General features: G+C 55.5%; 3 protein-coding genes across 3 annotated transcripts; all 3 read left to right on the forward strand.

The window, feature by feature from the left end:
- Positions 1–643: 643 nt before the first annotated feature.
- Positions 644–1,138, forward strand: LMXM_31_0820 (putative CYC2-like cyclin; the record flags this gene model as incomplete). Its single annotated transcript, XM_003877876.1, has 1 exon — positions 644–1,138. The coding sequence occupies one exon, from the start codon at positions 644–646 to the stop codon at positions 1,136–1,138; it is 495 nt and encodes a 164-aa protein (XP_003877925.1).
- Positions 1,139–5,767: 4,629 nt separating this feature from the next.
- Positions 5,768–7,177, forward strand: LMXM_31_0830 (hypothetical protein, unknown function; the record flags this gene model as incomplete). Its single annotated transcript, XM_003877877.1, has 1 exon — positions 5,768–7,177. The coding sequence occupies one exon, from the start codon at positions 5,768–5,770 to the stop codon at positions 7,175–7,177; it is 1,410 nt and encodes a 469-aa protein (XP_003877926.1).
- Positions 7,178–8,356: 1,179 nt separating this feature from the next.
- On the forward strand, positions 8,357–9,916 carry LMXM_31_0840 (conserved hypothetical protein; the record flags this gene model as incomplete). The annotated part of the gene is made up of 1 exon (XM_003877878.1): positions 8,357–9,916. One exon carries the CDS (start codon positions 8,357–8,359, stop codon positions 9,914–9,916), a length of 1,560 nt encoding a protein of 519 aa, XP_003877927.1.
- Between the last annotated feature and the right edge of the window lie 5,169 nt (positions 9,917–15,085).

A 15,085-nucleotide genomic window follows, 5' to 3' on the forward strand; every position in this document is an offset into this window, starting at 1 on the left:
TTGATCTCGTGTGCTTGTGTGATCGACTCCTTCTCACAGGACGTCCCTGAGTGTATCAGACCACCATTTTTTCTCTTTTTTTCCGAAGGGCATCGGGAGGGCACGCCTCTACGCCCCTCTCCCTCTGCCTTCCCACACCGATACGTTTACAGGCGCGTGTGCACGGGAGAAGGCCTACGGTGAGGTGAGGCTGCCGCGTGGGGGATAGGAAAGCTAGCAGCAGTGCAGATCAATTGGTTTCCAAAAAAAGTGTTTTGTGGATAGCGTTCCCAATCGCGTCTGGCCAGTATCGTCAAAAATGATCTCGATACCGGTAATGACCGATGAGACGGTGGTGCGCTACCACTCGACCATGAACGGCAGCGGTGCCGCTGCGGGGGAGAACGGGGACTATCACACCGCAGCTGACGCAGCGGGGCGTGGTGATGCCGCTGAAGCAGCGACAGCGGCCGCGGCACCGCCGATACCGATGGACTACTACGCTCAGTCGCTTTCTAGTTCTCCCTCTTCTACAGTCAGAGAAAGCGGTGTATTCGCTGCGTCGGCGCAGTATAGCGCCGCCGTACCCTGCAGCTGCAGCATCCTCGACGTCGGTACCGACCCGGCTCGGATTGCGGCCCCCGTAGAGGTTGCCCCACTGGAGATGCCTCCGCTAGCCCAGCTGTGCGCACTCGCGCTGCAGTACCGCTGTGACCTGAGCCAAGAGATGGACCAGAACATCCGCTCGTGCTTTCACAGCAGCCGCGTCCCCAGTATCTCTCTCTGGGACTACGTACGACGCTTTGCCAAGTACTCTGTCTGCAGCGAGGAGTGCTTTATCTTAGCCATGGTTCTGATGGATCGGTATGTCTGCAAGACCAAAATTCCTATCACCCTTCGCAACGTACATCGGCTCTACATCACCGCCATGACGCTGAGTGTGAAGCTGCGTGACGACTCCTATTACAGCAATGCCTACTACGCCAGTATTGGGGGCGTGGTGAATGCGGAACTAAATGTGCTGGAGTTAGAGTTGCTCGATATTGTGCAGTGGTTCACGTGGGTGGAGAAGTCCGTGTACGATGCTTACGTAGCTCGGCTAGAGGTACTCTTCGGCGATGCGATGCCGAAGCGATTGGTAGCATCACCGACTAAGTAGAGGACTGAGGCGTTCCTCGATGATTTTGCGGGAAGAGAACTTCACCAACGTGCTCGTTGGAAGGTGTTTGTTTTTTGTTTTCCTTTTTGCTCCCTCCCCCCCCATTCCCCCACTCCCCGCCGTTTCACTCTCCCCCTAACTGTTCTGCCGAACTATTCTTAAGTGTTGTAGTTTCTCTTTTTTCTTTTTTCCTTCTTCGGTGCTGTCGGTACGACATCTTGTGTCTTTTATCGCTTGCTTCCCGCCCTTCTGCTTGTCCTTACGTGCTACTCTGCTGGTCTCTCTCTCACACACACACTCTCTCCCTGTTTTGTGCTTGTCATGCGTGCCATCATCCATTAGCTATTCTTTCCCCTTCTCTCCCCTTTTCGCCATCCTCGCCACAACCATACGAAAAAGAAATTTTTGCTAGCTCTCTATTCGTCACGCCCACGGGTGCGAACACGCTCGGGTGCAGCGGCACACAGCACCGACAAAGAGATTCGTTCTTGTGTGTGTATATCTGTGTGCTTGTAAGGCGAGGTGATGGTGGTGGTGGTGGTGGGGTGGGGGAGGGTGAGCAGCAGGAAACCCTGGACACCGACAGACATGAATGCACATATCATGTAACTGTATTTGTTTTTGTGTGGTGCGTGCCTGTCGAAGAGGTGTGGGGGTGGGGTGGAGTGGAGTCTATGTACACTTCGCTGTTCTGCACGGGCCCATGGTCACACGCACGCACATACCCCCCACCTCCCACCCCCAACACTCTAATAGTGGGTGGTGGCGGTGTGCGGTTCCATGCCCACGCATATATAATGACTTGTGGTGCTGTCTTTTTTTTTTAAGGTTGTTTCTTTGTTTGCTCCTGTGTAGCTTGCTCTACTGAGTCACTTTCAGTTTTCTTTGTTTTTTTTCTTTTTCCTTCTTCGCGTTGGTGCTGTGTTGTGATCATGTTGCTCGTGTCCTCCTCTCTCACCTTCACACGTGTTTCTTCCGTTGGTTACTTCGGTTTCCTCATGTCTTGTCACGGATGGAAGCAGCTGGTGATACGGGAAGCCGAAGGGAAGGTGGGCGAGACGGGATGAGAGTATGCAGAGGTACGGAAGTGCTCGTCGGCTTCGTAGGGCATCGGCAGAAGCGTGTGGAGGGACAAGAGGCTGCGGGCGACTGAGAAAGAGGAAGAGAGAACGTAGTGAGGTTGCCGACCTCAACACTCTAGTGTGTGTGTTTCAGTGACTGTGCGCGCTCTTTCATTGGATGCTCGTGTGCTGAGACTTCTCCGCTTTTTTTATCTTCGTCTGAACTTCTGCGGTGCCCCACGTTGCACTTGTGTGTGTGGATGGATTCCTGCACCCCTCTCCTCCTCTCCCTCGCACAGAAGGGGAGGAAGAAAAAATGGGCAAAATCACGTGCACATGTAGGCAGTCACGCACACACATGCACAAAACACACGCCCACACGCACAATCGTGCGCGGTGCGGAAGCTTTGTAAGGCGATTGAAGTTCAAGTGTGTGCGCATGTGTTTGGTGTCTGTTACTTGAACATACATGTCTTTGTGTGCACTTCTTTTTTTTTTTTCGAACATGTCCACTCGGCGATAGATTATGAGCTAAACTTCAATGCACCCCCTCTCCCTTCCTCCCCCAGATTGTCGCAGGACCATCGCGTGGTGCGAAGCAGCACAAGACACGCGTTACAGTCATGCGGCGACTCGGTCATCGGAGTATAGCCTTCGCCTCACACTCTACTGACCTCCGCTCCGTAGGTCGCCTCACAGGCGCTCCCATTGTACTGGTCGCTACGTGATGCATCCCTCTCTCGCGGTGGCTCATGTGGCTAACACCAGTAGGCAGTGTGAGGGGCCGACTGTGTGATGCGCTCGAGTCACGCTGGCACTCCGCCCGTCATGTGGGCGGCACAAGCATGCTCAACGCCGCAGGTCACTCCGAAGCAGCACAACCCAGGGCTCCTCGCCGACATCCGCAGCAATACATTACTCTAACCTCCCCTAAGTCGTAGATGCATGACCCCACCACCACCAAAACTGGCTCGGCATTGGCGGGGATAGGGGCTGCTTGGCTTCCCCACACAGTGGGATACTAGAGCCTGAAATACCACGCACTGTGCGGTGCGTTTCCCCTTTTTGTCAGGCTATGTACTTGTACTCGACAGAGAAAGAGTTGTTGAGAGGCGGCGGGGTGAGTGGGTGTATGAGAGGGGAGAAGCAGCGCCATGCTGACCGCTACTGCTTGTGTTGCACTTTTTCCGCTGTTGTTGTTGTCTCACCTCCTTTGCCGACTCGCTACACTCACACATTTCTTGTACGTTTATTTTTTTCAAGAACTGAGAAAAATAGGGCTCCTGTTTAGATGATGCCAAACGCACGCATGCTGAGCTGAGGCACTCCCGCCCGCTGCTAATGCTGGAGAGCTTCTCTGGTCATTGTGACCGGCGCTGCGGTACGCTCTCCACATGCATCCACAGATGCCCTTTTGTTTTTTTCTGTGTGTGCGTGTTCGGGTGTGTGTGGACATAGCGGCACAGAGGATTGAGGAAGCAGCACATGTATGTGTTCACGTCGATGGTACGCGCCTGTGCGTCACATTGTTTCTTTCCTTGATTTTTTTCTTGTTCGGTTCTCCTTCCTCTCACCTCTCCAGTGCCCCACGCCTTATATGCATTTTTCTGTTACATCTATTTTTCTTTTGCGTTGTTTTACGTCCTTTATTATTATTATTATTACTGTGCGTACGTGTGTATGTGTGTGTGTGTCCCCGATTCCATCCCACGCCCTTCTCTCTTGCCTTGTTTGCGCTCTTCCCCTTTTACTTATGAGGTGCTGCCCTCTCTCTATCACTCTGTCGCGTTTCTGCCGCCGATGAGAGTGATGATGCGGATGTTGCTGTTTCTGTGGCGGATCTTTTTCTTTTCCCTTCTCGTGTGTGCGTGTGCGTGTGCGTGTGCGTGTGTGTGTGTATGTTTGTAAGCATGCAGTTATGTTGCGTGCGGCCGTTTGCGTGCGTGTGTTTTTCTTTTTTTTGGGTGTTGTTGTTGCTCACCTCCTCCGTTTCGGCTCCCTCCTCCTCTATCAGCATGGCGTTTTCTTATCATTTATTCCCGTTTGTGTTTCTCTGTGAGCGTTTGCTTGTTTCCATTCGTGTATGTGTGTGTACGTCGTGTATGTTGTGTGTGTGTGTCGTGTGTGCCGTGTACGTGTGTACCGTTTTGACACACTGGTGTGGTGAACGCGCACTTGGATTTCTTCTCCTATGCGCGTTGGCGCTGTACTTTTCGTTTGCTGTGCCTTGTACCGTTGCTATGTTAGGTTCCTCACGGCTGCATGGGTTTGTGTCGCTGTTTGTAATATTCTCTAGACGGACGCACGCGTGTCTTGAAATGCACCCACACACGCAATGCGTTTGGTGGCGCCAATGGCCTTGATGGGCGAACCACACACACACACAGAAAAAGAAAGAAAAGGCTGGAACATGTACGAATGAGCTGGTACACTCACACGCCCACGCTAACGCACGCGCATGTATGGCCCGAGATCTTCGCCTCGCCTGGAGGACACTAGCGACAAGAAAAAAAAAGACATGCAGCGATAACCGTGAGGGCACGTACACACACACATACAATTTGAGGTGACCCCAATCTGAGGCGAAGTGCGGGGACCAACATCATCTGTTGTGTCTTGATCTTTTTCGGAAAAGTGAAGCGACCCGAGTGGGATGGCGACGGCCTGCGTAGCAGACCATGCCGATGCTGTTCGTCATTTGAGGCGATCGCTTCAGTCCATCTGGGAGGGTGAAGTGAGAAAGAACGCCTTTAAGGTGAGCGCCGCGGAAGTAGAGCGGACCTGGATACCGACGGAAACGAATGATCGCACGCCCATCAAGCACTGAGCACACAAGCGGCGTGGCTGAACAGGTTCTCTCAAGAATCGCTCTCTCTCTTGTCATGGTAATCTACTTTCTTGCGCGCCCTCACTCCTCTTTCTCTGCGCATGTCTTTCCCTATACCTGTGCGCCTTCTTATGTTTTCTTTCTCGCTTCTCTTCTCGGTACCGCCGCCCTCCCTCCTTCACCCAACCCCGCAGCTACGTATCCCTCCACGCCGCCGCTCTGCCTCCATCTCTCGATCCATTACTGAATATTGCCACGCAGCATATCTGCGAAGGCAAACAATTTATTATTATTTGTTTGTGTTTTCGCCACTTCTCCATTGGTGCTTCTGTATTGCCCCTCGTTTTATTCACCGTAATGCGCTTTGCTTTTCCTCTAGAATAGGCCCCCCTCCCCCGCCTCCTGGGTGTCTCACAAAGCTCAATACTGAGCAGGCATTTTCTTGTTCACGCGCACGCCGTATACTCGAAGCTGTCCTTCTCATTAGCGTCGTCTTGCATCGCACGTTGTTGCCGTTGCCCCCCCCCCCTCCCCCACCCCGACTCCGGCGAGTGCACGGCGGCAGTTTCCGCGCCAAGACAGGCACCATTCTCCGTCCTCATCGAGCCGTTCGACTCTCCAGGAGCCGATCATCGCGATCGAGAAAACAAGAAAAAAAACGCCGTGACATTACCAATCACCAATCTATACAAACGCGCGCACACCGGTATACAACGCAGGTACACACGAGTCTACCCAAGGATGTCACAGGAGTCGTCCACATCGCCGCTGACGAGAGGCGAGCAACACAACACGTCAACCTCGCCGCCTCGCAGCGGAAGCACTTCGTCCTCCAACACCAGCATCCCGTGTGAGTCCGCGCTGAAGCTGGGCCCTACACTCTGGGTCGAGGTGTGGGAGAACCAGCGCTGGTATCCGGTTATCGGATGGGGGACCAGCCGCTTCCTCACCGACCTTCCCGTCTTCTGTTTTGTACCGCCGGCACGCCGCCTCTGCGGCGGTCACCCAAAAGATTTCGATGTCGCCTTTCAGTCGGTAAACCCTGCTTCTCCCCACGCCCCCAATCCACAGTGGCCGGCCCGCCGCATCCTCACGGTGGCGCTCCCCGCTGGCTACCGATGGGTGGGGTTCTGGGAGGTTTTCACGGAGCACCCACACGGCACCGACACGGCCGGCTGGCGCTACGGAGGGCAGTTCCTGAAGTCCGTCGACAGGACCAACGCTGGGGCTGCCGATGCTGCGTCGCCCAGGGAGGTGTTGGCTCCGTTCAAAAAGACACACACGCCCTTGTGCGTCGTCCGCCGTCGCTTATGGCGCCGCCGCGTGGCACTGGCGGGGGTGGACGAGCCTGCCCCGTCCACGGACGACCTCTTCCCGGGTCACTCGGAGCAGCAACTGCATTCTTATCTGAGCGAGAAGGAGGAGGAGATGGAGATGGCTGAGCACCTTAAGGAGGCGGAGTTCATGGCAGCCCAGGCTGGTGAGCCGTGGTTGCAGGAGCAGCAGATGCGGGCGGAGGAGGAGCTGCGCAAATTCTGCCGCGAGCTGCAAAACCGCGAGAGTGAGTCCCGCATGCGCACCACAAACCCGAGCTTCGCGAACCCATTTCGCCAACCGGAGGGCTTTTTTCACGTTTCTTCTGATGGCGACGACGACGGCGACAGTCCCACAGACGTCAACGCGCATCCGGAGGAGGAGTTCAGCGGCGCCGTGGCGGCGGCGTCCTGGGTGCGGGACAGTCGGTCGAGTCGCGCTGGGCCTGCCGTCTCATCACCGGTGGCGACGACTGAGGACGCGACTGCCGGGCACAGCACCGAATCCTCGCATGGCGGCTGCACCGTTGTGGCTTATAGCACCACTGCGCCGAGTCGCGTGGATGGAAGTGATCTGGTGGGGCAGAACACGGTTAAAGAATTCGTGGCGTCCACTCCGACAGATGCGGAGCTGTTGCGCACCGACGACGCCAATGTTGCCGCCGAAAACGCGGTGGACCAGTTTGTGGCATCCTCCCCGACGGATCCCGGCGCCTTGAGCAGCGACGACCAAACTACTGGCGTGTCAATCGGTGGCATCCGCGATCCTACCGATGCGGACTTCCGCGCGATTTTTTCGCAGTTCATAACTCCGTCTGGTGATTACAAGCCGTCCTGATCGGGGTCGCAACGCTCATTAGAGAAGGAATGAGCGAGAGGGAGGGAAACACACAGGCGTTCGCCGACAGGACCTCAAAAACCCGCACAGACACACGAGTGTCGCTTGACCGTGTGGGGCCTTCGGTAATGAGATGTGTCCGTGTCGCTGTGGAGCACGCAGCTCTCATCCTTTGCTCGTTACTCTGCCTTGTCGTTGCTGTGCACCACCTCTCTTCAGAGTTGCCCTTGCTGTTCATGTGCGTCTGCTCTGTTTTGTTTCTCCGCATCAGTCGCCGTTTTCTTGCGAGACGTCCTGCCAACCTTTTCTTCGTGCCCCCCCCCCACCACCACCCTCTCCTCCCCCTTTCGTCCTTTCTTTTGTTGTATTTAGCCTTGCCAGCTCTGTGTTTTTTTTTCTCGTTCTCTAGCTCTTGTGTATTGCGCACGGTGTTCATGAATCCTGCGTGAGTACAGCCGTCGCGCTCCTTGACTTTTTCTCCTATCAAGCTTACATACACAGTCACGAAGAGGAAAAAAAATCTCCGAATCCGATGCACCAAGCGGTAAAACGACAAGGTGGAGGAGGTCCACACTGCAACGGTTGCGCCCCCCTCTCTCGGTGCGTTTGTGTTCCTCCGCCATCAACGGGAGTCATGTGTGCGCCTTGATGGCACACCGCCTTGAGGGCACCCTAAATTCCGCGATACCCGACTCAAGGATGACTCCTGTCGTCTCTTGGTGGTACATTGCCATGTGACACTCACGCGTGCTGCTGGATCATAGTAAAAATGGAAACAGATGTTGGTGACGGACTGCTTCATGATGCGGCGCCCTTGTATGAGCCCCTTGCGCCTCTCACGCACCTCTTTCACCTCTGCGAAGATGTACCACTTTGTGTGTTCCTTTCCTCACTCACGCCCTACTCCCTCCTCTCTCCCTTTCCCTCGCTCGCTTCCTTATCGGCCCTTACATTCGCTAATTCGATTACCGATGCCTCGTGGGGACTTGGTGCATTCGCCCGCGACGTTTTCGTGACCCTCGCACCGCTCCGCGTTGTGTCCGCAGTCTGTTGTTCTCTCTGTGTCTCTAAATCTTTCGCTCTCGCCGTGCTCCTCGCCACTTGCCCTTCTCTCGGTTTGCCCCCTCCCCCTCCACTCTTTCTTTTTTTAAAACCTACTTTACACACTTTGCTGTCATCATGCGCGGTCGGGGCGGTCGTGGAGGTCGCGGGGGCAGCTTCGGCGGCTTCTCGCAGCAACCCACTAACACCATCAGCATTCGCGTGTCGGAGATTCAGCAGCCCGTCACGGAGGATGTTATGCGCCGCGTTTTCCAGAGCGTCGGCGTGTCGTGCAACTCGATCCAGATTACTCCAACAAACAACGCGCAGGAGACGTCTGTGGTGGCGCAGTTCCCGGATAACTTCGCCGCAGAGCGCGTCATGTCGAGCCTGAACAATCGCAACATCTTCAACAACGGCAACAAGATGACCATGCAGTACACGAACTGGATCCCGAGCGGCAGCCCGACCCCAATGAGCAGCAACGGGGGTGGCGTGCTACAGACCTCGGCCTTTGACAACGGCAACATCTTTGCGGCGCAGCAGTTGCCACCGCAGCCCCAGATACTGCCGCAGCCCCAGATGCAGCCGCAGATCCCCCCCCAGCCCCAGATTCAGTTGCCGACCCCGCAGATTCCGCAGCCGTCGCAGATGCCTCAGCCGATGCCGCCGCAGTCGGTGCCCCAGCCCATGCCGCCTCAGCAGATGCCGCCGCAGCCGATGCCTCAGATGCAGCACATGCCGCAACCCCAGCTGCAGCCGCAGATGTCGGTCTTCAACAACCCTGGCCCGGGCATGATGCCGCCGCAGCAGATGGACCCCTGGTACGGCGCCAACCCCGCCATGGACATGATGAGCGTCACCGTTGGCTTTCCGGGTGCCGTTCGCGGCAACGCTATGATGCGCGCCAGTCGCGCTCGCGGACGCGGTGGCCGCGGCGGCTACGGCCTCGACACCATGGGTGTGCAGGCCGGCTATATGCCATTCCCCCAGGTCGGCGGCATGGCCCGCGGTGGCGCCAACATGATGCCGCGCATGAACTACGTGCAGTACCAGCCGTTCGGCCAGCCGCCGACCGTCTTTGTGAGCGTGACCCTCGTCCCGATCACAGAGCCGCTGCAGACCATCTTCACACTGATGGAGGCGTTCGGCGGCGTTGTGGCGATCCGCCGCAACCAGAACAAGAAAGAAATTCTGACAGTCAAGGCTGCGTCGCCGGACGACGCGCTGGCCATTGTCACCTTCATGCACCGCGTGCCGTACGTGGGAGGCCAGGTGAGCGGCAAGCTCTTTCCCAACTACGTGGAGCGCTACCCGTGCACTGATGAAGGCGACCCCCTCGACCCCGAGACGCTGCAGTACGACTTCACCGCTTCCCGTCACCGCAGCCCGGGCCAGCGCAGCAAGGCTGTGCCGTCACGCATCATTAAGATCACGGGCTGCGGCACGTACGAGGACACGGAGGTGATGACGTACCTCAACAGCAAGGGCATCAATCCCGAGCGCGTCACCAAGTCCGAGGACGGCTCCTTCGAAGTTCATTTGAAGGACGTGGCGACCTCCGTGAAGGTGCTCCTGGAGTGCCAGGGAAGCGTGTGCGACGAGGAGAAGTCGAACGTCATCTTCGTCGAGGGCCCGCGCGACGACCCGGTCAGCACGGAGCAGAAGGCGACTGAGGAGCGGGCGAACGAGCAGTAGGCCCACCCCCACTCGCCCTTTAGCCGATTACCACCGAATACGTGCATATATGGTTGGTGTTTTCTCCTTTGATGTGCTCGCCTTCTTTAACGCCACCGCTGATGATACGTGTGAGGAGTGTCGTTGTATGTGTGTGTGGGTGGTGGTGGTCGTTGTCGTCGTCCCCTCCCTCCCGCCATTGTTGTCGCGAGTACGGACGCGCACGCGCGTGTGTGTCTGCGTAAGGGTCTACCACCGCCTTCGCTGGCTTCGGTGTTGGCGTTCTTGGTGTGGTGGCGTTGGTGTTGTGTGAATACGTAGTGAAGCGGATAGACGAACGACGGATTATTTAGGAATTTTTATCATTGTGTGTTTTTGTATTCTGTGCTTTCTGTGCAGAAATGGCGAGACTGTATAGAGAAAGGGGGATCAGGCTGGAGAAGGGGAGGAGGAGCAATGCCTGCATGTAGCCCTGCATGCGTGCGTAGGTGCACACACCGACGGACACGCCGGCTCATCTCTCCATCTTGCTCCCGACCTCGTTATCTTCTCTATTGCCATCCTGTTGAATGCTGGTGTTTTCTGGAGTTAAATGTTTTTTTTTTAATTTTTAGTGTGTCCCCCCTCCCCCTGGGTAAGGTACGTTAAAAAGCCGAAAAGGAAAGAGAAACGAAAAGACCTCCATGAAGTGAAACATGACCCCCCCCCGCCCGTGTCCTTGTGTTGTCTTTCCGTGTGCGTGTGCGCGAATGGGTGCGCGCACGCGCTTGTGGAATGCGTCGACGTGGAAACGCTACTTTAGTGTCTCACCGCCTGTCGTCTTTCCTTTTCTCGATGAAGACATCACCCGACTCTCGTCTGTCGGTGTATGCGCGCATGTGTGCGTGTGTGTGCGTGTGATTGGCGGTGTTTGCTGTGTGCTGCGAGAGAGAAAGAGAGCAACAGTGGCCCTGGCCGGGTGCTCGGCGTGTGTGTGTGTGCCAGTCCTCGTTAGACTCTCTCTCTGGCTCCGAGCATCTCCGCTAATCTTGCGCCTCTGCGTACATGCGTGCGTGTATGTGTGTGGCGTCGAGTGCATTGCAGAGTTTGCAGTGATGCCCTCGCTCACGCTCCAGCACAAGCGCATGCACACATACATACGCGAGCACACACACACACACACACACACAGCCGCCAGCGGTTCCTCCGCATCCCTCTTCTGCACGCTTTCCAGTTTTGATCGGCGCTCGTGAGCTTGCAGTCGCAGCTGTTTTTTTTTTACTTTTCCGTTTACCGTTTTCTTGTTGCCTGGGGAAGGGAAGGAGGAGGGGGAGGGGGTATGATTGCCACGCAAACCCCCTCTCTCTCCCCCCACACCTTCCCGAAACCTCCACGCCCACTTTCGGTCGTCGTCTCTACCGTGTTCGCTGTCTCTTCTCCTCCCCCTATCTCTTCCTCTTTATCCTTTTTTTTTGATCACCTCCCATGTTTCCCACACATTCGCACACCCACATGTGTGCGTAAACGGGCACAGACGCCTTCAAGGAAATTGCATCTTCGCGCTCAGGGCTGCTTCTTTTGCTTGCCTGTGTTTTTTTTTCTTTTCTTTCATCTCGAGTGCGTGTGCGTTTGCGTGTTTCTTCGCCTTCTTCTTGTAGCGCCTCGATGAGGCTCTTCTTGTCTATCTCATCTCCATCTTTGCCTGACGTCTCTCCCCACACTGCAGCCGGTGGCGAAGATCGACGTCTTTGTTTTCCACTTATCGATAGGCACACACGCGTATGCGCGTTATCTTGTTCTCAGCAGCCAAGACACGTTTCCGTTTCGCGCCACATTATTCTGTTCCGATCCAAGACACTATACGATAACCGACTCCATCGCCAACACCCTCGCGGCAGCTCATGATGCGTTGTTGAGAGATGGCGACTCATTCTTGGAGCGTTCTTCTCTATTCCTTCTCCGATGTCTTTGTCTGTACGAAGCCACTGCTCACAGCCCTTCGTTGATGCATCGTTCTTTTCAAGTAAGTAGTTCCACGTATAGTAGTCGCTTGACCACAGACTCCATCTTTCGCCCCCTTTCATCAGCAGAACGCCGCTTTCGTCTGCTTCGGCCCCCCTCCTCCCTCAACGGCTTCTTCGATGGGCTTCCCTCCACCCTTTTCCCTCTTTTTCTCTGCAAATGGTGCCACGTCTGCGCCGCCGTCCCTGGCGCGACGCTCCACCGACGCAGGACCGAGTATTGCCCGATCCTGAGGAAGGCTCGCGTGTCTGTGTTATACTCCCTTATTCCCCTCGTCTCTCAGATGATGGAGACTTGTCCTTGTTTATGGAGTGGAAGTCTTGCTGTCCTTCGTAGCGGTACAAGACGGACTCAACGAGAGCCACAACGCCTCGGTGATGTATCTGCTTCTTTTCGTGTTGCAGCTAAGGAAGCGCCGAATGTGGAGCAGCACCCAGAGAAACTCTCTCCATTTCATGCGACCTGTCTCACCGCTAGGGTCGGATATCTTCTTACCGTGCGCCGTGCTCACACATTCCCCGCCTGAGCTGCCCTTCGTTGACGCGAGTTTTACGTTCGGGCTTCACTTTTGCTCGAAAGAGAAAAGCGGTGGGGTCACACCGCACACGTGCGTCTTCCTTTGGTTTTCTGCTTGGCACCGCCGCACGACTATGCGGGATCGCCTTCCCGTGTGTGCGTATGTGTGTGCGTGTTTCGTTTGTAAGCGATACGTCAGCTCCCTCGTGCACTGCTCCACTTTTGCGATGGAAAGGGAGGATGGTGGCGAGGAGGAGGAGGAGTGATGGGTGGAGATAGGCAACGCCTCCTGCATCTCCACCGCTCCCCCAAATCTCTTTGTATGCTATTTCTTCTTTTTTTTTCTACGCGTTCCATTCCCGCGATGCACACTTCTTCCCCCTCACCCATCTCTTGCCTCTCAATATCAAACCTCTTTAACACACAATCTAGGGGCGGGGGTGGGGGTGGGAGAGCGCACTGGATAGCCTCGCATCTTCTTCTGCGCATGGGCGCCGGCGTGTGTGCTGTGCGTGTGACTGTTGTAATCTTCTCCGCGTTTTTCTTTCTTATTCTCTCTCTACCGGTGCTCGTATATTGATGTATGTCTGTGTGTGGCTCGGTGACGTCAATGTGCCGTTTGCTAGGTTTGTGTGTATGTGTGTGCACAGCTATCTGCCTTTCGTGTGGTACTCCCCTCTCCCTCTGCCTTGTACAATTGGCTCTCTGTATGACACCCACAGACTTACCTGCCGCCCCCACCTCTCCCACTTCCGCATCTCTGTCAAGTGGTTTCAGCCCAACTGCCTCGCGCTGCAGCTGCTTGTCGTATGCTGAGACACAAGGTGTTCGAGGTGGTGAGGGCTCAATACCGCGGATATGGTTGCGGCGCGGGTGGTGGCTTCTCTGCTCGACTTGACGGTCGAACACGCACACACACACTCACATCTTCGCAAATTCGTGTGTGATGGGAGCGTCGTGGTTGAATAGAGACGCGCACAAGGCAACAGGCAGCGCAGCAACGGGGCTGCCCCTCTCTCCCTAGCCACCCCTCCCTCTCCTCCACTCCCATTAATAAAAAAGGAATCATTGACTCAATGGTAAAGGCGCTCTACAAATGTAGAATAACCCGCGTTAGAAAGACGGTGGACTGGGAGAAGAATGTCTGCCGTGGTGTGTGCTCTGGAGCATCTCACCCCCTCGCCCGAGCATCGTTTCGGTGCGCATGTGCGCTTCAAGTGTCTGTCTCGTTTTCTGTATGATTCGCCATTTCCGCAGCCTCAGGGACACGAATCGCTGGACGTGGGTGGAAGATGGAGGCCCAATGGACTACTCGGAGAGCTCTCTTGAAGTTATGCCTCGCAGTCCAAGCTCCAAGTGAGGCGTGCGGTGAGCAACTTGTTGTTATCGACCACGCTACATAGGATCTTGCAGTGCCTCAACGGGTGAAGGTCTGATGAAGACGACAGCGAACAAGAGGAATGTCGTGTGCTGTACCGGTGCTACCGGAATGAGGGCGAGATGTACAGGAAACGGAAAGCAGAACGAAAAAAAAGAATCACTGGTTGGTATGGCTGGTGACGCATCTGGGTGAGATTTGGAAACAAGGCGAGAAGAGGAGGAGGACCGGGCCCGCACCCGTGTGCATCAGGGCGGTTTCGGGTGCATACATGCGCGTGGCTACATGCGCCGCTCACCCGAGATGTGGAGGGAAGAGGTGCGCCTGCTTGCCAAAGAGCGACTGGATTTCGATCATTTTGTGTGTGGGTGCGCCTGGCATGCCGGTGGAGCCTTGATAGTCTTGTTCGAACACGCTGTGCATTACTCGTCACCACGCGCACACGCAGACGCGTGTGTGTGTGTGCGTGTGTGTGGGCGACCAACGACATCATAACCAAAGTGAAAGCAAAGCACGCGGAGAGCGAAAACAGGCAAAAAAAGAACACAAAACAGCACAAAAACAACACAGAAACAGGAGACAAACACTTGCGCTTCTGCGCAGGCTCGCAGATACGGATGAGAACGCTGTTATTGTTTTTCTTTTTGAGCTTCACCCGCACGCGCACGTGTGTTCTGCACGGCGTGCACGATAGTAAACCATCGCGCTTTTAACGGAGGAGCACACCAAGAGAAGGAGGGAGGCAGCGAGCGAGGGAAGCTTCCGGGAACGCGCGCGTAAAGGAAGAGAGAGGAGAAAAAAGCAAAGGAAAAGCAGCATATATGATCAGCCGCGTGCGTTGAATTCTTCATTGAACTTCCTCTCCCCCTCCCCCTTTCCCTCTCTCTCCCACACATACACACACACATATCCTCTCACTGTCTCTGTACGGAAACCGCCCTCCCCTCCTCTTGTGTACGCGTATGTTGTGCTTTTTCCCCTTCCCCCTCCTCTTCAACTTCACGGGTGTTGTCCGTGTCCGCGACGCGAAGCATCACGACTTCAACACTACAGGCACGAAGACGAACCACACAAGCATCAGACGGCGACTCTACGTCCGTTCGATTGCTTCTCCCGTGCTCCGTCTCTTCTGGAAGATATTGCCTTCCGTGTGTGTTTGGTAGTTGCGCCTGTCCCTTGTTTTTCTTCGCCGCCTTTTTCATAATTTTCTTTCTTGTCGAGCGGAAGAAGAGAGTAGAGAGGAGGACGCAGCACCAACGCAAAGACCCAGCAACAGCCAAGGGGGAAAAAACGGA

The sequence above is a fragment of the Leishmania mexicana genome, chromosome 31 (genome assembly GCF_000234665.1).
Source record: "Leishmania mexicana MHOM/GT/2001/U1103 complete genome, chromosome 31".
NCBI classification, from domain to species: Eukaryota; Euglenozoa; class Kinetoplastea; order Trypanosomatida; family Trypanosomatidae; genus Leishmania; species Leishmania mexicana.